Source organism: Aethalodelphis obliquidens, unplaced genomic scaffold, assembly GCF_003676395.1.
Source record: "Aethalodelphis obliquidens isolate GAN/ISIS:26980383/991018 unplaced genomic scaffold, ASM367639v1 scaffold102, whole genome shotgun sequence".
Lineage (NCBI taxonomy): Eukaryota > Metazoa > Chordata > Mammalia > Artiodactyla > Delphinidae > Aethalodelphis > Aethalodelphis obliquidens.
Genome location: NW_020838046.1, coordinates 1,856,746 through 1,883,287, shown reverse-complemented (window position 1 = coordinate 1,883,287; position 26,542 = coordinate 1,856,746). Strand labels below are relative to the sequence as shown.

Below are 26,542 nucleotides of genomic sequence, written 5' to 3'. Positions count from 1 at the left end.
TGAATTGGTGATCCTACATTGAAGGCCAAGACTGGGATGGACAATTGGTCGACTCAAAAGCATAGCATCTGAGGCCAAGTACATGACACCAGGGACAGACAGCTGGTCAACTCTAAGTCTGGGATGCTTGGGAAGAACTGCTGGTCATCTGGCACCCTGGAGTCCATGGTCAACTTTGGGATGGCTTGGAAGAAAAGCTGGTCACCCAGGCAGCCTGGCACTCAAGGCAAATAATTTGGTGATCTGGAAGCTTCAGATGGACAACTGGTTTACCAGTCCAGTGCTGAGGGAAAGTCCAAATGCCTAGGGCAAAGAGCTGGTTAACCAAACAGCCCATGCCTGTAAAGTTAAAAACTTTACTACATGTATTACAGAATGGTTATCAGTCTTATTCACTGAAAGAACAATGTGCAGTATGCAGCTTGTAAGTGGTGTTTTAGAAAATAATTTCTTACAAGTCTCTTATACATATTACAACATGCATTACACATGGGGTATCACTTTCATTCACTGAAGAACACTACTGAAAATATCTTGCTGTTAGAAAAATGCCTTTATACAAGACTTTAAACATTTCATTACATGCATTACAGAATGGGTATCACATCAATTCACTGAATAATGTGCTAAATATAGCTTGCATGAAGCTTGTTAGAAACCACAAATTTCTTAAACACTTTGCTACATGCATTACAGAATAGTATCACTTGCTGAATGCAGTTTTTAAGTGGCTTATTAGAAACACTGTTATTAGTCTCTTAAACACTTTACAATATGCAGTAAAGAATGGGATTCCCTTCCATTCACTGAAAGAAAACTAAACTGAACACATCTTGCAAGTAGTTTGCTAGAAACACGTTTATTACGGTTTATTAAACACTTTAGTACATGTATTACAGAAAGGACATCATTTCCATTCATTAAGAGAACATTATGCAGAACACATATTGCAAGTGGCTTTTAAGAAACACTGTTGTTACAAGTCCTTGTTAGAAACAATTTTATTACAAGTCACATAAATACTTCACTACATGCACTACAGGATCCATTTCCATCCCTGAAAGAATACCATGCTGAAAGCAGCTTGCAAATAGTTTGTTAGAAAAACTTTCATTACTAGTCGCTTAAACACCTCACTAAATGCATCACAGAATAAATATCACTCCTATCCAATGAATAAACTCTGTGATAAACATGGTTTGCAAGTGTCTTGTTAGAAACACCTTTCTTACAAGAACTTAAAACACACACAGCATGCCTTAGTGAATGGGTATCACTTCCATTCACTGAAAGAAACTGCTGAACAAAGCTTGCTAGTAGGCTGAAAGGAACATCTTTATTACTTTTAAAAATAAACACTTTACTACATGTGTTACAGAATAAGTATCACGTCCATTCAGTGAAAGAAACTGCACTGAACACAGCTTGCAAGTGTTTTCAGAAACAGTTTTATTATACGTCCTCTAAACAGTTCTCAAATGCAATACACAACAGGTATCAGTTTCATTCACTGAAAAAACACCGTAGCAAATGCATTTTGCAAGCAGCTTGTTAGAAACTCCTTGACTACAAGTTTCTTAAACACTTCACTCCATGCATTATGGAAGAATATCAATTTATTCAATGAATGAATACTGTGCTGAATATCGCATGCAAATACCTTTTTAGGAACACTTTTATTATGTCTCTTAAATAATCATGATATGCATTACAGAATGAGTATCACTTCCATGAACTGAAAAACAAATTGTGCTTGTGGTGCAACTTGCAAGTGGCTTGTTATAACCATCTTTACTTCAAGTATTGTAAACAATTCAGTATATGCGTTACAGAATGACTATCACTTCCAATCACGGAAAGAACACTGTATCAAACACATCTTGCAATTAACTTGTTAGAAACTATGACAAGTCTTGGTAACACTATACTACATGAATTAAAGAATGGATTTCACTTGCATATACTGAAAGAGTACCATGGTTAACACACCTGTGAACACCTCTATAGAAAAATCTTTAGTTCAATTTTTGACACAATTCTTTACAGTCATTATATAGTGGGTTTCACTTTCTTTCACTGAAAGAACTCTGTACTTAATGCATAATGCAAAGTAGCTTGTTAGAAATACCTTTATTACAAGATTCTAACCATATCACTACATGCCTTAGTGAACAGGAATCATTTCCATTCACTGAAAGAATACTCTACTGAATGCATCTGGCAAGCAGGTTGTTAGAAACACCTTTTATTACAAGTATCTTACCATTTCACTTAATTTTTTAAAATTGAAGTGTAGTTCACGAAAATATTATATTAGTTTCAGGTGTACAACACAGTGATTCAATATTTTTATAGATTATGAACCATACAAAATTATTATAAAATATTGACTATAGTCCCTGTGCTGTACATTACATTCCACTGACTTATTTACTTTATAACTTGTAGTTTGTACTTCTTAATTCCCTTCACCTACTTTACCTCTTCCCCCACTCCTCCTCTCTGGCAACCAGTAGTTTATTATCTATATCTGAGTAATTTTCTCTCTTGTTATATTTGTTCATTTGCTTTGGTTTTTTAAAATTCCACATATAAGTGAAAATATACAGTATTTGTCTTTGATTTATTTCGCTAAGACTTATACCCTCCAGGTTCATCCATGTTGTCACAAACGGCAAGATTTCATTCTTTTTTAAGGCTGAGTAATATTCCATTGTGTATACATACCACATTTTCTTTATCCATTTATCTGTTGATGAACACTTAGGATGCTTCCACATCTTGAGTATTGTACTGCTGTAAACATTCAGGTGCATATATCTTTTTGAAATAGTGTTTTCATTTTCTTCAAATAAATACCCAGGAGTGTAATTGCTGGATTGTATGGTAGTTCTATTTTTAATTTTTTGAGGAACTGCCATGAAGTTTTCCATATTGGCTGTACCAATTTACATTCCCATCGCAGTGTACTAGGGTGCCTTTTCTCCACATCCACTTCAACACTTGTTATTTGTAGTTTTTGTTTTGTTTTGTTTTTGTTGTTGTTGTTGTTGTTTTGCAGTACGTGGGCCTCTCACTGTTGTGGCCTCTCCCGTTGTGGAGCACAGGCGCCGGATGCACAGGCTCAGCGGCCATGACTCACGGGTCCAGCCACTCTGCAGCATGTGGGATCCTCCCAGACCGGGGCACGAACCCATGTCCCCTGCATCGGCAGGCGGACTCTCAACCACTGCGCCACCAGGGAAGCCCTTGTAGTTTTTTTGACAATAACATTCTACCAGGTATGAGGTGCTATCCCGTGGTTTTGATTTGCATTTCCCTAATGAGTAGTGATATTTGTTACTGAACCTGGACTTGGGTCCACTCACCTGACACTCAGCAAAGTCAGTCTTATGACACTGGGTTGTGGTTAAGGAAAGTAAAGCATTTATTGCAAGGAACCAAGCAAGGAGAATCAGCAGCTCATGCTCAAAAAAGACCTGAACTCCTTGCTTGGCACCTTACAATAAAAGCTGTACCTTCCTTTAATACAACTCAGTGTCAGCAGACTGGCTTTGCTGTGCATTTGGTGAGCAGACCCAATCTAAGTTCAGTAAAATGTTGATCATCTTTTCATGTGCCTGTTGGCCATCTGTAGGTCTTCTTTGAAAATATGCCTATTCAGGTCATCTTCCCAATTTTTTAATCAGATTTTTTTATATTGAGTTGTATGAGTTCTTTATATATTTTGGAATATTAATTCCTCATCTGACATATCATTTGCAAATATCTTCTCCCATTCAATAGGTTGACTTTTCAAATTGTTGATGGTTTTCTTCACTGTGCAAAACATTTTTAGTTAGATTTGGTCCCACCTGTTTTTTTGCTTTTGTTGTCCTAGCCTGAGGAGACATATCCAAAAAATGTTGCTAAGACCAGTGTCAAAGAGATTATTGCCCATGTTTTTTTCTTGGAGCTTCAGGTCATACATTTAAGTCTTCCATTCATTTTGAGTTTATTTTTGTGTATGATGTGAGAAAGTAGTCCAGTTTGATTCTTTTACATGTAGCTGTCTGGTTTTCCCAACAACATTTATTGAAGAGGCTGTCTCTTCCTCACTATATATTTTTGCCTCCTTTGTCATAGATTAACTGACAATATATGCATGGGTTTATTTCTAGGTTGTTTATTTTGTTTCACTGATCTGTGTGTGTGTTGTGTGTGTGTGTGTGTGTGTGTGTGTGTGTGTGTGTGTGTGCCAGTACCATACTATTTTGATTACTTAGCTTTGTAGTATAGTTTGAAGCCAGGGAGCATTCTTTTTTCAAGATTGCTTTGGTTATCTGGGGTCTTTTGTATTTAGGTACAAATTTTTGGATTGTTCGTTCTAGTTCTGAGAAAAATGTCATGGGTATTTTGATAGGAAATGCATTAAATTTGTAGATTGCTTTGGATAGTATGGACATTTTAACTATGTTAATTCCTACAATCCATGAACACAGATATCTTTCCATTTATTTGTATCATCTTCAATTTGCTTCAGTGTCTTATATTTTTCAGAGAACAGTACTTTCACCTCCTTGGTTAAATTTATTCCTATGCATTTTATTCTTTTCCTATGCATCTGCAAACAGTAACATTTTTACTTCTTCCCTTCCTACTTGGATGCCTTTTATTTCTTTTTCTTGTCTAATTGCTGTGGCTAGGTCTTCCAATACTATGTTAAATAGGAGTGGACATCCTTGTCTTGTTCCTGACATTACAGGATATTTTTCAGATTTTCACTATTGAGTATAATGTTGGCTCTGGGTTTGCCACAAATGGCCCTTATTATGTTCCCTCTATACCCATTTTGTTGATAGGTTTTACCATAAATGGATATTGAACTTTATCAAATAGTTTTCTGCTTCTATTTAGATGATGATATGATTTTCATGCTTCAGGGTGCTAATGTGGTGTATCACATTGATTGATTTGAGGATACTGCACCTTCCTTGCATCCTGAAATAAATCCCACTTAATCATGATGTAAGATCCATTTAATATATTGTTGAATTCAGATCGTTAATATTTTGTCGAGGATTTTTATATTTATGTTTGACCTGTAATTTTCTTTTTTTGAAGTGTTTTGGGTTTTGATATCAGCGTAATGTTGGCCTCATAGAATGAGTTTGGAAATGTTCTTTCCAATTTTTTAAGAATAGTTTGAGAAGGACAGGTATTGACTCTTTATTAATCCTTTTATATTTTTTTAGTTTTTATTATTAGCTTAATAGTTATTGAAATATAGTTGATTTACAATATTGTGTTAGTTTCAGGTGTACAGCAAAGTGATTCAGTTACACACACACATATTTTTTTACATTCTCTTCCACTGTAGGTTATCACACCTATTGACGTATACACATAGAGCTGAGCAAAACTTTAAAGTACATCTCAAAAGAGCAGTATTATAGATCTCTTAAACAATATAATTCATACGTCACACTTCAAAAACATCTTCCACTCAATAAAAGAATGCAATGCACAGAAGTTCCTTCCTATGGTAAGAAACATTGGCTACATTCCTTCTGTGAGAATCACGTTTAATTCTGCCCTCTGAAAGCCTTTACCTTCCAATCATATTGAGCACACTTAGTTGAGGTCAACAGGACTTAGCAAATAAAGTTGCTAGATTTACAAGTTTAGGGAACACATCTCTGCCTCTATCACATACAAGGTATAACGTTCCTTCATGAAAAGAACACTGTCAGAGAAATTTTATACTGGTAGCCAGGTACAAAGTTCTTCTGGTTGTGATGGGAGGCTCTTCCTTGTATGCATGTTGACAAGGCCATTGATTATATTCTCAGTTAGTAACCTGTATTGAGAAAAGGCTCAAATTACCTGTAAAACAATAGTGTTAGACAGCTATGAAATAAAACACTACCTACTTCAGTCACTTGGGGTCAGTTCCCAACACTGAAAGAACACTGTGCCTAAGAGTTCTTTCCTCTATCTTGTGAAAAACACATACTTTTACTATGGGGGAAAGAGGCCTTGGTATACAGTCTCACTCTCATTTGGCCTCTGAACATGGAGCATCTCGCAGCTTTTGATGCCAATTTTCAAAGGGTTGGTTTACAGGTCTCTCAAACATTTAACTAGCTACTCCAAATCCTGAGAACAATTTCCAAACACTGAAAGAACAATCTGTATAAAACCTTGTCCTTCTACTCTGTATGATACATATATTTTCTATATAGAAACCAGGCCTGTTCCACAGTGTGAAAGACCTTCACACCAATTGCCACAGCTTTAAAGTACCTCTCCAAAGACCAGTATTACAGATCTCTTAAACAATATACTTCATGCATGACAATTCATATATATCTTCCACACAATGAAAGAATGGAGTGCATAGGATTTCTTTCTTATGGTAAAAAACCGGTTGGCTACATTCCTTCCATGAGAATCATGTTTAACTATGGCTTCTGAAGAAAGGCTTTACCTTCCAATCGCATTGAGCACACTTAGTTGAGCTCAACCTCACTTAGCAACTACATTTGCTAGATTTACAGGTTTAGGGAACACATCTCTGCCTCTATCACATACAAGGTATAACTTTACTTTAGAGAAAGAACACTGTTGGAGAAACTCTGTATTGGTAGCCTGGCACAAAATGCTTCTGGTCGCAACTGGAGACTCTTCATTGTATTAGGGTTGACGAGGCCCTTGATCACATTCTCATTTAGTAGCCTGTTGTGAGGAAAGACTCAAGGTAGCCTGTAAAACCATAGTGTTAAAGACAGCTGTGAAATAAAACACTACCTGATTCGGGCACTTGAGGTAAGGTGCAAACACTGAAAGGGCACTGTGCCTAAAAGTTCTTTCACCTATCTTGTGAAAAACACATATTTTACAATGAGAGAAACAAGGCTTGGCATGCAGTCTGCAAGGATTTCACTCTCATTTTGCCTCTGAACCCTGAGCTTCTTGCAGTTTTTGATGCCACTTTTCATAGGGGTGGTTTGAGGTCTCTCAAACATTTCACTCCAAATCCTGGGTACATGTTCCATACACTGAAAGATCAATGTGTATAAAACTTCATCCTTCTACACTGTAGGACACGTATATTTTCTCTATGGGAAACAGTCCTTTTCCTTACGTGGGAAAGGCCTTCACAGCTATTGGCATAAAAACAAAGCTGAATGCAGCTTTAAATGACCCCTCGAAAGACCTGTATTACATCTCTTAAACAATACAATTCATGCATCACACTTCAAATACATCTTCTACTCTCTTAAAAAAAAAAACCCACAGTGCATAGAAGTTTAACAGAAACAATTGGCTACATTCCTTCTGTGAGAATCATGTTTATGCCATCTGAAAGGCCTGACCTTCCAATTGCACTGAGCACACTTAGTTGAGCTCAACCTCACTTAGCAATTACAGTTGCCAATTTACACGTTCAGGGAACACACCTCTGCCCGTATCACATACAAGGTATAATTTTCCTTCATGGAAACAACACTGTTGGAGAAACTTTGTACTGGTATGGTAGCCTGGTGCAAAGCAGTTCTGGTTGTGATGGGAGACTCTTCATTGCATGTGGGTTGACAAGGCCAGTGATTATATTCTCAGTTAGTAACCTGTTTTGAGGAAAGACTCAAAGTGCCCTGGAAAACACTTGTTATATATGTCTCAGAATTAAATTACCACTGTCTTCAGTCACTTGCAGTAAGTTCCATACAGTGTAAGAACAGTGTGCCAAAAATTCCTTAGTCCATCTTGTGAAAATCACACAAGGGGGTAGAAGGGGGAAGAAGCCTTGACATGTAATCTGCAAGAATTTCACTCTCATTTCGCCTCTGAACACAGAGCTTCTCTCAGCTTTCCATGCAACTATACAAAGGATTGGTTTGTCAGTCTCTGAAACATTTCACTAGCTACTCCAAATCATGGGTAAAAATTCCATACACTGGAAGAAAAATATGTATAAAACTTAGTCCTCATACGTGTATGACAAGTACATTTTCTTATGGAAATCTGGACAATTCCACAGTGTGAAAGGACTTCACACCTATTGGGGTTTACACAGAGAGCTGAGAGCAGCTTTAAAGTACCTCTCCAAAGAGAAGTATTACAGATCTCTTAACAACATACTTCATGCATCATAAACAAATATAACTTCCACTCAATAAAAAAAACACAGTGCATTCTTATCTGTGAAATAAAACACTACCTGCTTCAGTCACTCGAGGTCAGTTATGAACAATGAAAGAACACTGTGCCTAAAAATTCTTTCGTCTACCTTGTGAAAAACACATACTTTTACTATGGAGGAAACAAGCCCTCATATGAAGTCTGGAAGAATTTCACTCTCATTTTGCCTCTGAACACAGAGCCTCTAGCAGCTCCTTTTACTCTGTATGATATGTACATTATCTCTATGGGAAACAGGACTTTCCTTACTTCACACTTACGTGCTTTACACTCAGAGCTGAGCACAGTTTTAAAGGATATCTCAAAAAGAAGTATTATAGTTACCATGGGAAACTCTTCATCGGATGCAGGTTGAGGATGCCATTGCTTATATTCTCAGGTAGTAAACCTGTTTTGAGGAAGACTCAAAGTAGTCTGTAAAAAAACACTCATCTTGTAAGTCTGTGAAATAAATCACTACCTTCTTCAGTCACTTCGGTTACCTTCCATACACCAAAAGACCACTGTCCCTAAAAATTCTTGCATCTATCTTGTGAAAACAAATGCTTTTACTACAGGTGAAACAAGCCTAGGCACGCAGTCTGCAAGGATTTCACTCTCATTCCGCCTAGGACCACTGAGCATCTTGCAGCTTTAGAAGCCACCTTCTAAACTGAGCGCAACCTCACTCAGCAATTACAGTGGCTAGATTTACAAGTTCCAGGGACACATGTCTGCCTCTATCACATACAAGGTAGAACTCTCCTTGATGGGAAGACACTGCTGGAAAAACTCTGTGCTGGTAGCCTGATCCAAAAGGCTTCCGGTTGCTCAGGAGCCTCTTCTTGGTTTGCAGCTTGACAAGGCCATTGATTACATTCTCACACCTGTTTTGCAGAGACTCAAAGTAGCCTGGAAACAGTGGTGATAGACAACTGTGAAATAAATCACTACCCACTTCACTCACTTGATGTACATTCCACATCCTGAAAAAGCACTGTGCCCTAAAAATTTTTGCATCCGTCTTTTAAAACAAATACTCTTACTAAGGGTTAAGCAGGCCTTGGCATGAAATCGGCAAAGATTTCACTCTTATCTTGCCTACAATCTCAGACCATCTCGCCACTTTTGATGCCATGTTTCAAAATGTTGGTTTTCAGGTGTCTCAAACATGGCCCTAGCTACTCCAAATCCTATGGACGTGTTCCGTACCATGAAAGTACAATCTGTATAAACTTTTGTCTTACCACTCTGTAAGACAAATACATTTTCTCTATGGGAAACAGTCTTTACCCTTCTGTGGGAAGAAGCTTTCACATCAACCAGCTTTTACAAATAGAGCTGAGCCCCTGCAACTTTCATGGTGAAAAAACACCTTACCTAGAGGAACAAAGAATACATACAGCATATTTTCAGAAACCATGCAGGCAAAAAGAGAGAAGAGTGAAATATTTAGAGTGTTGAGGAAAAAACCCACCAACCTAGAATTCTGTGCCCTGCAAACTAGCCTTAAGAAGTGAAAGAGAAATAAAGACTTTATCAGACAAACAAAACTAAGAAAATTTGCTGTCAGGACACCTGTCTTTCAAGAAATGTTAAAAGAACTTCTTTAGAGAGAAGGAAAATAATATAAGTCAAAAACTCAGATCTACATAAAGAAAGGAAAAGCATTGAAGAAGGATTAAGCAGAGATAAAACTAAAACTTTTGTTTTTTTAATTCTTAATTGATCTAATAGATAACAGCTTTTTCAAAACAATAATATTAACAATGTATTTGATTTTGTATGCTTGTGTACATAATATAGATAGGTAGATAAAAAGACAGATAGATGCTTCTGTATGCTTATATATAAGTGAAATGAATGACAGCAATGATACATGGAACAGGAGGGAGGAATTAGAATTATTTTGCTATTGTTATAAGGTACTCACACAACCTATGAAGTGGTTATTTGAAAGTGTTATTTGAAAGTGGACATGTATTAGTTGTAAATGTATATTGCAAACTCCAGGGCAACCACTAAAGAAAATAATAAAAGAAGTATTACGGGGCTTCCCTGGTGGCACAGTGGTTGAGAGTCCGCCTGCCGATGCAGGGAACACAGGTTCGTGCCCCAGTCCGGGAAGATCCCACATGCCGCAGAGCGGCTGGGCCCATGAGCCATGGCTGCTGAGCCTGCGCATCTGGAGCCTGTGCTCTGCAATGGGAGGGCCACAACAGTGAGAGGCCCGCATACGGCACAAAAAAAAAAAAAAAGAAGTATTACTGAAATGCTATGAAACGAGAAAATGAAACCATATATAATGCTCAATTACCCACACACCTATGGTCAATTAATCTTCAACAAAGGAGGCAAAAATATAAAAGGAGAAAAGTCTCTTCAGCAAGTGGTGCTGGGAAAGCTGGAGAGCCACATGTAAATCAATGAAGGTAGAACACTCCCTAACACCATATACAAAAATAAATTCAAAATGGCTTAAAGACTTAAATATAAGACATGACACCATAAAACTCCTAGATGAGAACACAGGCAAAACATTCTCTGACATAAATAGTACAAATAGTTTCTTGGGTCAGTCTCCCAAGGCAATAGAAATAAAATAAAAAATAAACAAATGGGACCTAATCAAACTTATAAGCTTTTACACAGCAAAGGAAATCATAAACAAAATGAAAAGACAACCTACGGAATGGGAGAAAATATTAGCAAACAATGCGACCAACAAGGGCTTAATTTCCAAAATATGCAAACAGTTCATACATCTCAATAACAACAACAGCAAAAACAAACAACCCAATCAAAAAATGGGCAAAAGACCTAAACAGACATTTCTCCAAACAAGATATACAGATGACCAATAGGCTCATGAAAAGATGCTCAACATCACTAATTATTAGAGAAATGCAAATCAAAAGTACAATGAGGCATCACCTCACACCAGTCAGAATGGCCATCATTAAAAAGTCTACAAATAACAAATGCTGGAGAGGGTGTGGAGAAAATGGACTCCTCCTACACTGTTGGTGGAAATGTAAATTGGTGCAGCCACTGTGGAAAACAGTATAGAGGTTCCTCAAAAAACTGAAAACAGAGTTGCCATATGATCTAGCAATCCCACTCCTGGGCATATATCTGGAGAAAACTATAATTCCAAAAGATACATGTACCCCAATGTTCATATCAGCACTATTTCCAATAGCCAAGACAAGGAAAGAACCTAAACATTCATTAACAGATGAATGGATAAAGAAGATGTGGTATATATACACAGTGGAATACTACTTAACCATAAAAAAGAATGAAATAATGCCATTTACCACAACATGGATGGACCTAGAGATTATAATACTAAGTCAAGTAAGTCATAAAGAGAAAGACAAATACTATATGATTATCACTTACACATGGAACCTAAAATATGACACAAATGAGCTGATTTATGAAACAGAAACAGACTCACAGACATAGAAAACAAACTTATGGTTACCAAAGGGGAAATGGGGTGGGGGAAGGATAAATTAGGAGTTTGGGATTAGCAGATACAAACTACTATATATAAAATAGGTAAACAACAAGGTCCTACTGTATAGACCAGGGAACTATATTCAATATCCAGTAATAGACCATAATAGAAAAGAATATGAAAAGAATATATATATATAAATAACCAAATCACTTTGCTGCACACCAGAAACTAACACAACATTGTAAATCCACTATACTTCAATTGAAAAAATTAAAACTTTAAAAAAAAAGTAAACAGTATGTAAAATTAAAAGAAAAACTTTTAAATAAATAAAACACTCAATTAAAATCTCAAAGGCAGAAAGAGGGTGGAAGACAAAAACAGGAACAAAGAACATAAGCAACAAATAGAAAACAGTAACAAATATGATAATATTAATCTACATCAATTTGAATGTTAGTGGTCTAAATGCACCAAGACAGAGATTGTCAGATGGATCAAACATGATCAAAAACATGATTCAACTGTATGTTGTCTGTAAGATATGTTGTTTTCATTTTAAATATAAAGACACACAAAGTAAAAGTAAATAAATGGAGAAAAACATAATATGTTAACACTAATCAAAAGAAAGTTGGAGTAACTATTAATTTCAGACAGAGGAAATGTCAAAGTGAGGAACATTATCAGGGATAAAGAAAGGGAATTACATAATGATAAAGGGGTTAATTCTCCAAGAAGACATAACAATCCTTAACATGAATGCACATAACAATGTATCATCAAACTACATGAGGTAAAAATTGATCAAACTTCAAGGAGAAGTAGATGAATCAACTATCATAATTGGAGACTTCCACACTCCTCTATCAGAAATGGACAGATACAGCAGGCAGAAAATCAGTAAGGATATATCTGAACTCAATAACACCATGGATCAACTGGATATAATGGACATCTACAGAACACTTCATCCAACAACAGCAGAATATACTTTTTTCTCAAACTAACCTGGAACATTCACCAAGATAGACCACATTCTGGGTGATAAAACACACTTAATAAATTTAAAATAACACCCATGTCTGCTCTCAGATCACAATGGAATTAAACTAGAAATGAGTAACAGAAGATAGCTGAAAAAATCTCCCAAGTTCTTGGAGATTAAATGATACACTTTTATATATCACATGGGTCAAAGAAGAAATCTCAAGAGAAATTCTTAAATATTTTGAATGAAATGAAAATGAAAACACAACTTATCAAAATCTGTGGGGTATAAGGAAAGCAGTGCTTAGAGAGAAATTTATAGCACTGAATACATCTATGAGGAGATGAAAGATCTAAAATTAATAATCCAAGCTTCCACCTTAGGAAACTAGAAAAAGAACAGCAAATTAAATCCAAAGTAAGCAAAAGAAAAGAAATCATAAAAAAGCAGAATGAAGTTGAAAACAGGAAATCAATAGTTAAAATCAATGAAACCAATAGCTGGTTCTTTGAGAAGATCAATATCAAAAAGTCTCCAGCTGTGCCAACTAAGAAAAAAAGAGCTAGGACATGAATTACTAATATGAGATATGAAATAGGGGACATCACTACAGAACACATTGAAAGTATAATAAAGGAATACTATGAACAACTATATGCCAACTAATTTGATAATCTAGATAAAATGGACTAACTCTTTTTGAAAGTCACAATCTGCCAAAACTCATGCAAGAAGAAATAGACAATCTGAATATGCCTATATTAAAGAAATTGAGTCAATAATTAATAAGCCTCTAGAATGAAAAGCACCAGGCCCAGATGGGTTCTACCATATTCAAGGAGAAACTATACCAATTCTCTACAATATCTTTCACAATATAGAATTAGAAGGGTATACTTCTAATTCTCATAAAATGGTAACTCATTTTATGAGGCTACCATTACCCCAATACCAAAACTTGACAAAGAAAATACAGGATAAAAGAAAACAAGACCAACGTCTCTCACAAAGATCCTCATACCAGGCAAAATCCTCAACAAAATATTAGCAAATCAAATACAACAATGTATGAAAAGAATTACACACCAGTACCAAGTGGGATTTATCCCAGGTATACAAGGTTGGTTGGCTCAACACTTGAAAATCAATTAACGTAATACATCATATTAACAAGCTAAAGAAGAAAATCACATGAGCATATCAATAGATGCAGAAAAACCATTTGACAAAAAACAATATCCACTCATGATAAAAACTATCATAAAAACCCTATAGCTAACTCACTTAATGGTCAGAAACTCAGAGCTTTCCATTAAGATCAGGAACAAGACAAGGATGTCTCCTCTCACCATTGCTTTTCAACATCATACTGGAAGTTCTACCTAATACAATAAGACATGAAAAGGCATGCAGATTAGGAAGGGAGAAAAACTATATTTGTTCACAGATGACTGTTCATTTGCAAAGTCAGGACTTCACTGGTTGAAATTTTAAACTGGCCCCCATACACAGAGGGCAAGGAGAGACTGAAGAAAGAGGCAGACCACTCCAGGCTAATAGGTGGCAGTTTTAATAAACAACGGAACTTACATATGAGGCTTATCTTCGTCAGTTGCAAGACAAGTAGATCTTTGCATCCTCCCGCCAGAATCTTAAAAGTTTATAAAGAGGCTTTAACGGGATTCGTCACACATCCAGTCCAGATGGTCTCAACAACACATTACTCTCTCAAGGCTGCATCCTCAAAACGGCTACTGGTATGGAAATAGTAGGTGGAACATAAATTCCAAGGACGGGGGAGAGGTTAAGGAGCCTCTGATTGCCTGGGTCAACTAACAGTCACATCTTCTTGATGACCTCCTCCAACAATGACATGATCATCTATGTAGAAAATGCAAAAAACTCCTAGAATAAGCAACTATAGCAAGGTTGCAGAATGCATGGTTAATATACAAAAATCAATTGCTTTCCTCTATACCACCAATGAACATGTAGAATTTGAGATCAAAAATATAATACCATTATACTGACACCCCCCAAAATGAAATACTAAGGTATAAATCTAACAAAATATGTGTAAGATCTATGTGAAGAAAACTATTAAACTCTGATGAACAAAATCAGGGAAGAACTAAATAAATGGAGAAATATTCCTTTTTCATGGATAGGAAGGCTCAGTACTGTCAAGATGTCAGCTCTTCCCAAATCGATCTATAGATTCAGTGCAATCCCAATCAAAATGCCTGCAAATTATTTTGTGCATATTGACAAGCTGAGTATGAAGTTTAATGGAAAGGCGTAAGATCCAGAATAGCTAACACAATACTGAAGGAGAAGAACAAAGTTGCAAGACTGATGCTACCTGACGTCAAAACTTACTACAGGCATATCTCAGAGATATTGCAGGTTTGGTTTCAGACCACAGCAATAAACTGAATATCAAAATAAAGTCACATGAATTTTTTTGTTTCCCAGTGCATATAAAAGTTATGTTTACACTATACTGTAGTCTATTAAGTGTGCAACAGCATTATGTCTAAAAGAACAATGTACATACCTTAACTAAAAAATAGTTTTTAATATCTTTATTGGAGTATAATTGCTTTACAATATTGTGTTAGTTTCTGCTGTACAACAAAGTGAATCAGCTATAAGTATACATATATCCCCATATCCCCTCCCTCTTGAGCCTCCCTCCCACCCTCCCTATCCCATCCCTCTAGGTCGTCACAAAGCATCGAGCTGATCTCCTTGTGCTATGCAGCAGCTTCCTACTAGCCATCCATTTTACATTTGGTAGTGTATTATGTCAATGCTACTCTCTCACTTCGTCCCAGCTTCCCCTTCCCCCACTGTGTCCTCAAGTCCATTCTCTACGTTTGTGTCTTTATTTCTGCCCTGCCACTAGGTTCATCAGTACCGGTTTTTTAGATTCCATATATATGCGTTAGCAACTGGTGTTTGTTTTTCTCTTTCTGACTTACTTCACTCTGTATGACAGACTCTACGTCCATCCACATCATTACAAATGATTCAGTTTTGTTTCTTTTTATGGCTGAGTAATATTCCATTGTATATATGTGCCACATCTTCTTTATCCATTCATCTGTCGATGGACACTTAGGATGCTTCCATGTCCTGGCTATTGTAAATAGTGCTGCAATGAACATTGTGGTACATGACTCTTTTTGAATTATGGTTTTCTCAGGGTATATGCCCAGTAGTGGGATTGCTGGGTCATATGGTAGTTCTATTTTTAGATTTAAAAAATACTTTATTGCTAAAAAATGCTAACCCATCTGGGCCTCCAATAAGTCATAATCTTTTTGCAATAGTAACATTAAATATCACTGATTGGAGATCTCCATAACAAATATAATCGTAATGAATATGACTGTGAATTCATAATGAATTGAAATATTGTGGGAATTACCAAAATGTGACACAGAGACACAAAGTGAGCAAATGCTGTTGGAAAAATGCCGCTGACAGACTTGCTCCAGGCACAATGCCACAAACCTTCAATTTGTAAAAAATGTAATATCTGCAAAGTGCAATAAAGCAAAGCACAATAAAACAAGATATGCCTGTATAGAGCTACAGTAATCAAGATAGCACGATCTTGGTGAAAGAATAGATCAGTGAAACACAATAGAAATCCCACATAACTATAGCCAATAGATCTTTGACAAGGTGCAAGGGCAATACAATGGAGCAATGATAGTCTCTTCAACAAACAGTGCTGGAACAACTGGACATCCACATGCAAAAAACATGACTCTAGACACAGACCTTACACCCTTCACAAAAATCAACTCAAAATGGACCAAAGAACTAAATGTAAAGCACAAAATGTAAAACTTTAAAAGATAACATAGGAGAAAATCTAGATGACCTTTGGTATGGTAATGACTTTAGATACAATACCAAAAACATGATTGATGAAAGAAATAATTGTTAAGTTGGACTTCATTAAAATTAAAAATGTCTGCTCTGTGAAAGGTACTGTCAACATAATGAGAAGACAAGCCACAGACTGGGAGAAAATATCTGCAAAAGAATATATCTGATAAAGGACCTGTCAGATGTTATCCAAAATATACAAAGAACACTTAAAACTCAATAAGAAAATAAACAACCAGATTGAAAAATGGGCCAAAGACCTTTATGGACACCTCACTAAAGAAAATATATGGCAAATAAGCATGTGAAAAGATCGTCATATACCCTACATTGTATGTCATTAGGGAAATGCAAATTAAAACAACGAGATACCTCTACATGCCTATTAGAATGGCCAAAACCCAGAACACTGACAAATGCTGTGGAGGATGTGGAGCAACAGGAAGTCTCATACTTTGCTGAAGGGAATGCAAAATGGTACAGCCACTTTGGAAAAGAGTTTGGCAGTTTCTTACAAAACTAAACATATTCTTATCATATGATACAGAAGTCATGCTCAAAAGAGTTGAAAGCTATGTCCACACAAAAACTTGCACATGGCTGTTTATAGCAGCTTTATTCATAATTGCCCAAATTTGGAAGCAACCTAGATGTCCTTCAGTAGGTGAACAGATAAATAAAATGTGGTACATTCAGACAATGGAATATTATTCCGCTCTAAAAAGAAACGAGCTATCAAGCCATGAAAAGACTCAGAGGAAACTTAAATGCATATTACAGAGTGAAAGAAGCCAATCTGAAAAGGCTGCATACTTTATGATACCAACTATATGACATTCTGAAAAAGGCAAAACTATGGAGACAGTAAAAATATCAGTGGTTGCCAGTTAGGGAACAGGGAGGGATGAATAGGCAGAGCACAGAGGATTTAAGCCAGTGAAACTACCCTGTAATGGCAGACATGTCATTCATTACACATTTTTTCAAACCTATAGAATGTACAACACCAAGGGTGAGCCCTAAACTATGGATTTTGGGTAACTGGGATATGTCAGTGTAGGTTCATCAATTGTAACAAATGTGCCACTGTGGCGAGTGATGTTGATAATGGGGGAGGCTATGATGTGCTGGGGTAGAGAATAAATGAGAAATCGCTATACCTTCCTCTCAATTTTGCTGTGAACCTAAAACTGCTCTTTAATACTTTTTTGTCTTTTCTTAAAAAACAGAACAAAACGAGAAACTAGTCACCTCTCCCAGTCTTTGCAGACTGGTTCTCTGCTAGAGCAGTCCTTTACTAATTAGCTGGCTTGTTCTCAGCCTAGGGATCAGATGGAGGTGAAAACTTAAGAGCTCCTTAGGTCTTTTGTGGTTGGGCCTTATGTTGGTTTTTCAGCTGCTTTTAAGTCTTGATTTCCCAAAGCTTAACCATAGCCTCTCCTCAGGGTTTTAGATGGTCTATCTTATGTTTCTACCCTCACTGTCTTGCCCCAGGTGTCTGTGGGACTGTAGTCCACCCACAACTTTTAGGAGCAGTGCCTACTGCTTCTCCCCATCTGAGTTCCGAGATAGACAAGATAGAGCCCAGTACTTCTGGCAGCCCTCAGACAGGGTAGAACTTTACAAATAAAAGCTCCTCTATTCCCTCTCTGTTGGAGCAAGGGAATTGGGAACTTAGCTTTGGCCACTCCAGACCAAGATTTTGCTACATTGAGGAAGGGATGGGGCAAGGGCAAGTAAAAACATCACAGTATTACCATGATTTCAATTGTGGTTTTTTCCTTGATTGAGTTTTCGGGGTTTTTTTGCTGTAGATATTTTACTGTTTTCCAGAGCTTTCATATGGTTATTTTAGCCAGTTTCTAGTTGCTGTTTATGTTTCCAAGGGGGGCTGTGGGCTTGGAGTTCCCTGCTAAGCCATTTTGCTGACGTGCCTCTACTTTGACTTTATATTAACATTGTACTAGAAATCACAGCCCACTCAATATGGCGATTAAAAGAAATAAAATATAAAAGAAGCAAAAGTTTTGCAAAAGAAACAAAACTGTCATTCACATAGTATATAACATAGAAAATCCAAAACAATAAATTCATTATTGGAATTTATAAGACTTCAGGCAGTAAGCTATACACAAAACCGGTACTTTACAAATGAAATTCAAAAAGAGATACCACTTACAATAGCTTCAAAAAGTATGAAACATACTCAAATAAAACTCAAAAAATATGTAATACTGCTATGGAGAAAATATATGGAGACTTAAATAAAAAGATTGCTGTACCATGTTAATGGATTGTTAAAGTCCATATTGTTAGATATTAATTTTCCTCAGGTTGATTTATGGATTCAAAGAATCCAGTCAAAGCCTCAGCATTTTTATTTGCAAGTTGACACGATGATGATTATTCATATGAGTTGATTATAGCCAAGACAGTTGAACAAAAACTTATGGAAGGATACTCATTCTACCTTACCGAGATTGTTTCCTAATATGTTAACAAAGAGCAGTATTCGTGACCCTAATCCGTGCTGCAACTTGCCTCCGTACCTACCCCAGACACTTCCAACCCTGCTTTCCTTTCGCTTTTTCCGTTAATGCTTATTTTCTAAAATGCTATATAATTATGTTCATGGCTTACTGTCTGCTCCCTCCCTCCTTCCCCCACCCCCACCCCCCAAAAAAGTTCTCCAGAGCAATGATCTCTGTTTTGCTCACTGAGGTATTTCAAATCCTTTACAATAGGGCTTGGCGCGTAGCAGGTGCTCAATATACTTGTTGAAAGACTGAAGAGGAAATAGGTTTGTTTTTTGAAGGTTGTCTACTTGCCTTACAATCATTTACGCAGATGCAGAGCTACAATACACTGTCCTCGGCGAAACTCCGTTTCCTCTCGGAAGAACCGGGAACCCAGGAGCCGGCAACTCACGGAGCGCGGCCACTAGCCCAGAATGAGTACCCGAGCACATGACAGGCTCAGCCGGGCCTCTCCACGCAGCAAGCGCAGAGAACTACACTTCCCAGAATCCTTGGGTTCTCGCGTGGACTACATTTCTCAGGGGGTTAGCGACCGTTCCCCCGCCTCCACCTCACTACCCGGCTCCGGACCTGCACAGGGAGTTGGGCGTTTGTCGCTGGCGTGAGCGGCGTTCTGGGCTGGGGTCGGCCCAGACAGCACCCCGGGGAGTCCCGACCCGAAGTTGCTGTTAGGCCGTGGCAGTTCCGGAGCTTCCTGCCTGCGGCCCGCGGAACACCCGAGGCCTGGGTGAGGTGAGCGGCGGAGGCTCGGCAGGATGCGGGAGGGAGGACCGGGCTTCGGGAGGATGCGGCGCCGGGGTATGGGACAAAGGCCCAGGAGGCGCGAGCCGGGCCTTTGTGGGCGCCGGCGGGCCGAGGGCCGGGCACCCCGGCTCTGTCCGCCTGCCGCCACCAGCCATCCCACAGTACCCCTGAACGAGACAGGTCGGGCACTTCGTCCGCATTGGCTGGACCCAGCCACCCTTCTGCTTCCTCCCGACCCATTCCCAGTGCGCTACCTGCCCAGCGCCTTACGGCATTTGAATTTGTTTCGGGCCGGCAGTGAACGTGAGAAATTTCCTCCCTTTACCATCACTCCTGCACTTCCGAATGACAGGCTTGTTTTGCGCGAGAAGTGAGTCGCCGACTTCCCCCAGTGGCAGAGCCAGGACTGGAACCCAGGTCTTTGGTTTTCTGTGCCCTTTTCTCAAGACAGCAGCCACCTCCCCGCCATAGGAGAGCTGATGTTTTCCCTTTCCGAAGCAGCTTTCTCTAGAAATCTGGAAATTGTTTCCTTGATAGGAGGGGGAGGAATTGGGTGGGAAGGCTTGAGGTGGAGAAAAGTTGTCACATGCACGCAGGGAGGTTAGAGCAGGTGCTCTGGAGCCCGCGGTGCTTGGAATCCTGGTGCCACCCTCCCTGGCTGTGTGGACTGGGGCAAGTTGCTCCCACTCTGCCCTCAGTTTCCTGATCTATAAAATGGGGTGCTGACAGTGCCAACTGTGCTGTGGGACTCGATGATGTATTGATAGGTAGTGCCTGGCACGCGGTGAGGCTCAGGGAGTTGCTGCTACTGCTGATGGAGTCCTAGGACCTTTTCCTCTGAGCCAGGGAAAGAGCTGGGCCTGGACCAGGACCCAGCCCTTCTCTCTGGTCCTCTCTACTCCTAGCTCCTGACTTCCTTCCTGAGGGCACATGGCATCATTCTCAGGTGGTGTAAAGGTTTCAGAGCTGCTGATTCTGAGGGGTGCAAAGCAGAAGGGCCTTCCTCCTGGCTCCCATTTTCTTCTCTCAGATTTGGCTTCTGGAGACTTCTCCCATCCTAAGGGGAAACTGCCCAGAAAGAGGACATGGCTACTGAACAGAGGGAAACAAGGTCTCAGGTGAGTGCATTACCATCTCAAGTCTTACGGACAAATAGGTTTGTTTTTTAACCCTCAAACTGAAGTTCTGTCCCCAGTACAGTCTTCGCCAGGTTTTGGAGCCCATGTCCTTCTCCCTTTGAAGAGTTGGTCCATCCTGGTAGATGGTGGATTGCATAGGGATTGCTTGCCTCCAACCCCCCAATCCATGTGTTGTGTCTCTTTTTTTTTTTTTTCTGATAGACACTCTTTTATTCATTAATCTCAATTCACTGTATGATTACTGAATTGACAGGTAAGATGCCACATATCTTATACCACTTGGGGTCAGAACAAATAAACATGCGTACTTGGCAGAGTTCCTTTCTGGCCTGCCTCCTTTGCTCAGTCATGTCCCCCTCCCTACCCTTGGCCAGGATGCTTTTCTTTTTCTTTCCACCCCGAGAATCTTCATGATACCTTACCCAGGCTTTTCCCAGTCCAGAGTTTTTAGTTTTTTCTCCCTCTTAACTTTCTGGATCATGTGCCTTGCTTCTATCACTCTCTTGAAAACTGATCTTGACCTGCCATTGTCATCTTTATTCTGTGGGAATGAGGGTGGGACCCCATCCAGGTGAGGCGGTGTGTGAACAAAGGATAGCCATTTTGGTGGGGACACAGATGGAGAGGTCTCTTGACTTTAAGAGCTGAGAGAAGATTCCTCAGGAAGTGGCAGGGAGGGTGCTGTGGGATATCAGTAGTGGAGAAGCAAGGTATACAGGGTGTACAGTTAGAAGTGGGGCTCTCAAGCCAGACAGCCAAGTTTGAACCCATATCTTCTGTTACCATTTATGGGCCTTATGCAATTGCATCTCTCTGTGCCTCAGTTTCCTCACCTGTAGAATGGGAATAACAACCATGCGTACCTCATAGGGTAGATGAGAGGAATTGCAGCATGGCAAGTGTTTCAGTAAGGGCCGGGCACATAGTTGATGTTGAATATGTGGTGGTTGTGGTAGCTGAACAATATTATTCTAGTACATGATACTATTACTCTTGATAGATAAAAATTAACTGTACAGTGTTTTTAGGACCCAGAAAATACTGTTCATTCTGTACTCATTTTCATCTAACAATAATAGTTAATGTTGCTGGGGGAATATCCCGAGGGCTTTACCTTTGTTCTCACTCCCATAACAGCGCAGCAGTTATTACCCCCATTTTACACATGAGGAAACTGAGGCTTAAAGAAGTCAAGTGACCTGAAATCAAACCCAGGTATGTCTGGCCTCTGAGTTCATGCTGGTTATTGTCCAGCCATTCCTCTGGTGCATCTCTCAGAACACATGGCAGGCCCAGCCCCTGTGTTACCAGAGCTCTCTGCAGTGCGATGTTGTATATCATTTGGACCCACGAAATGTCATGGTGGTTGATCTTCTGAGGCTACGGCTAGGACCTGCCTTTGCATATTTGGACTGCTTTTTTTCTAAGGCTTTCACATTCCATTCCAACAGAGCCAAGCTGCTCTCTTGCCCAGAATTTTCTCTGTCCCTGTGTGTGAGTCCTATGTGACATTTCTCCCTAACCTCACCTGCTGTGTGGAATTGTGTGTAAAACTCAGTAATAGGATGTTTAAGATAAGAGAGAGAGTATACCGAGTGCTGTGTTGGAAGAAAACTTTAGTTATCATCCTGTCTCTGCCATTAATAAAGTATGTGACCTGGAATCTTGACTGTCCTGGATCTTGTGTTCCTCGTCTCTAAAATGAGGATTAGCAGATATGGTGTATGGTCCTATCCAGCTACACATTTTCCTTTTAGTGTTCAAATTCATGCACTTTTCTTGTCTGCCAGTTAGATTGTAAGTTCTTTGAGAGCAGAGATCATTTCTTGTATTCCTCCCAATGTGCCAATAATTTAATGCCTTTTCTTACTATAAAAATATTGCATGATCGTGGCAAAAAACTTTATAGAGAATAAAACATGCACACATATATATATATGGGTATATGTATATATGCTTGTAAATGTACATATGTGCATAGATGTGTGTATGTACATGTATTTGTCTATATATTTTTTCCGTATATGCAAAAAAAAAGTAAAATCACCCTTAATCCCACCATCTGGAGATGATCGCTGTCAGCCATTTGTTAGGCATCTCTCAGCATCACTTGCTATGTACATAATATAATTTTTTATCAAAAATGGGACCAAACTATACATACTGATATGTAACTTGCTTTTTATACTTAACATTATTATGAATGCCTTTTTAAGTCAAAAATACTGACTTACACCATCAATTTTAATGATTCATAGTACTTTATATTGACATGATAATAGGTAAGATCTGAACCTTTAATATGAGCCATGTATGGTTTTAAGTACATTGTATGGATTATTTCATTTATTTATTAACTATTTGGTAGGTTTTGAGAGGCAGTTTTACAGAGCGGTTAAGAATGGAGCCTTAGACATCCACCTGGAATTGGAATCCCAGCACTACCACTGACCAATTGTGTGACTTTAGACAAATTTCTTATCCTCTCTGTGACTTCTCTTGTGTAAAATGAGGACAATAATAGTACCTTCTTCCTAGCGTTGTTGTGAAGGTAAAATAAAGATTTACACTAAAGATTAATATAAAGCTCTAAGAATAGTACTTGTCCTGAAGAAAGCATTCAGTTAATGATAGCTGTTTTAATTTCCATTATTACTGTCCTCAGGCTGCAGAGAGCACACAGATAGTGCCTTAAATTATTTAACCAAGCCTCTGTCAGTGATTATTTAGGTTGTAGGTGTTTCTGTTTCTCTGCTGTTAACTAACACCATAATAAATGTCCTTTTGTGTGCATTTTTTTGCACTGTTCGTTATCAAACAAATATAGTAATTGGAGAGTTAAAAAGTATGCACATTTTAAAGCTCTTAGTATGTATTACCAAATTGCTATTAGAAAGATTATTCTAATTAACACTCCCACTAATGGTCTTAATACCTCCACACATCTCTGTGTGGTTAACACAGGGCCTGGTTCATACTTCATGGTACTCAGTATGTATTTGTCACAGGTCAAGTGTTCATTAAACCAGTGACTTGAAACCTTAAGAACCTAGAATAATATAGAAGCATTTCATGGTAGCCTGTCTACTTCCCACTGCCGCCCTCTTCACCCTGTGTGATGGGTGGTCTTGGGTGAGCTGGGATGCTTGTCTCTACAGCTGTCAGTGACGTTTGAAGATGTGGCTGTGCTCTTTACGCGGGATGAGTGGAGAAAGCTGGCTCCTTCACAGAGAAACTTGTACCAAGATGTGATGCTGGAGAACTATAGCAACTTGGTGTCATTGGGTAAGGAAATTTCCTCTGTTTAGAAATTGGGATAACTCAGCATCTGATTCCCTGGATAAAAGCCATGGATCATCAAAACTTTAGCTGAGTTTTGCCTTAGCACTGTACAAATTGGATCTCCACAAATAAATCTGAAAAACTTTTTCCTGCTAATAGGCATGGATGCCTCATGCCCCACGGTTGGGACAGTCTACAGAGCTGCACGTTAGAAATTCCCTCATAGTTCAGGCATTTCCCAATATGATTGTTCAATGATATGTCTGCTCATCTCTAAGCAGAGAGCATCTTTCATCCCTCTTCTTTGACCCACCACTTGCCTTTCCCATTCACTTTTCCAGCTAGATGAACACTGTATAATCCATATTTGAAAGAACATGCAACTAATTATTACATTGTTATGTTTTACAAGTCCCTTGCTTTTTCCCTAACACACCCCTCACATCATGGGGGCAGAACTTGAGCACCCTAAGGAGCTCTTTATATCATCCTGTAAGTTTCCACTCAGATCTCAGATACCTCTTAGTGTCAAAACCAAGTTTGTTGTTGTTTTTATTTTTTTGTTTTTTTTTCTATGAGCAGGACTCCTATTTTCCAAACCTGAGGTGATCTCCCTGTTGCAGCAAGGAGAAGATCCCTGGAAGGTAGAGAAAGAAAGCCCTGGAGGCTCCTCTGTAGGTGAGTGGGTGGGGAATCTCTGCAGGCAGCAGTCTGGTAAATGAGTGCATGTGCAACTTGGAGATGTTGGTCAGGGAAATTTCTCCAAGTTCTCAGTCCTCAAGAAGTTTTGGAGAAGGGTCACAAACTTCTGCGTCCTGTCTGATAATCACTTCACAGGTAAATCTCTCAGGATCTTTATTCTTTCCTCTTGTTTCGGAGGAGGGCTGCATTTTCATGTATTCACTGAGCAAACTTAGTCCATTTAAGGAACTGCAGATAATTCGTTCTGACTGAAGCCCAGGGTGGTGGGAAAAGAAAGAGATGAGGAAGGAAATGAGATCAGAAAGCCAGGTGGGGGCCACACTCTGAAGTGCTTTGGTACAGTTCTTAGAGATGGGAACTGTCCGTAGGTGACTGGAAATAATTCAAGGATTTTAAGCAGAAGAATTACATGGTCCTTGATAATTTAGAAAAAATGGTCAGAGTCTGAAACACTTTAAATGTCCTTCAGTAAAGGCATAGCTAAAGAAGCTGAGGTGGGTCCCTACACTGGCACACAGCACCACAGTCAGAAACAAGAAGCACTGGTGTGGGTGGAGCTCCAAGGCACGTGAAGGACTAAAGCTAGTTACAGTGCATGATTATGACATGTCGCCATTTACGTGTAAAGAAAATTACGTGGGTGTTTGTCTATATGCATAATATGCATGTAAGTGCTGAGAGAAAGGTCGCGGGACACCTAAGGTGGTAACTAGTTACATTTGGATTAGGATCAAGAATGAGTATTGATGAAAGGGGACTTTATTTACATGTAATGTTATTAAAATTTTCACAGAGAATATATTCATAAAGTCCTTATTATGCAATTTCAATTTAATAAGAATGGTCACTTTGGAAACACTATTGGTCTTAGATTTGAAGTGAGGAAAAACTAGAGGTGGGAACCTTCCGGAGATTATTGTGTAATGCAGGCAAGACGTTACCTGCAGGAAGGCACGTGCAGTGGGTTCAGGAAAGAGGAGAGAGAGACTTCCCTGGTGGCGCACTGGTTAAGAATCTGCCTGCCAATGCAGGGGACATGGGTTTGATCCCTGGTCTGGGAAGATCCCACATCCCACAGAACAGCTAAGCCTGTGCGCCACAACTACTGAGCCTGCGCGTCACAGTTACTGAAGCCAGCATGCCTAGAGCCCAAGCTTCACAACAAGAGAAGCCACCACAATGAGAAGCCTGCGCACTGCAACAAAGAGTAGCCCCGACTTGACACAGCTAGAGAAAGCCCGTGCGCGGCAACAAAGACCCAATGCAGCCAAAAATAAATAAATAAATAAATATAACATTTTTTTAAAAAAAAGGAAAAAGGAAAGGTCCCTTTGTTAAGGGTTCAGGACGAGTTCAGTGTGGCATGGGTTTCATTTGAGATGTGAGTGAAATGTGGGTAGAGGTCGCCAGTGGACAGCTGTAGAAGGTATACAGGGTTGGAACTCAACAGGGAGGTCAGGGAGCCGTCAGTGAGAAGGTAGCATTTGAAACCTTAAGCTGAGCAGACGAGGGAACGGAGGAGAGGACAGAGTCCCAGGAAACCTCAGTGTTTATGAGGTGGGTTAAGAAGGAAGAATCTGTGGCTGAGCCTGAGAAGAAGTCACCAGAGGAG

General features: G+C 39.0%; 1 protein-coding gene across 4 annotated transcripts in view; it reads left to right on the top strand.

Moving 5' to 3' along the window:
- Positions 1 to 19,610: 19,610 nt before the first annotated feature.
- The window catches only part of LOC113614726 (zinc finger protein 354B), a 32,950-nt gene continuing 26,018 nt past the window's right edge, over positions 19,611 to 26,542 (top strand). The window contains exons 1-5 of one of the 4 annotated variants that reach the window (XM_027096459.1): positions 19,612 to 19,795; positions 20,838 to 20,925; positions 22,084 to 22,161; positions 24,105 to 24,231; positions 24,811 to 24,906. In XM_027096459.1, the coding sequence (XP_026952260.1) occupies positions 24,198 to 24,231; positions 24,811 to 24,906 (130 nt within the window). In that variant the 5' untranslated portion in view covers positions 19,612 to 19,795; positions 20,838 to 20,925; positions 22,084 to 22,161; positions 24,105 to 24,197. Of the gene's footprint in view, positions 19,796 to 20,712; positions 20,926 to 22,083; positions 22,162 to 24,104; positions 24,232 to 24,810; positions 24,907 to 26,542 lie in introns of those variants that run through there. The other 3 variants (XM_027096458.1, XM_027096457.1, XM_027096460.1) reach the window with 3 other exon arrangements.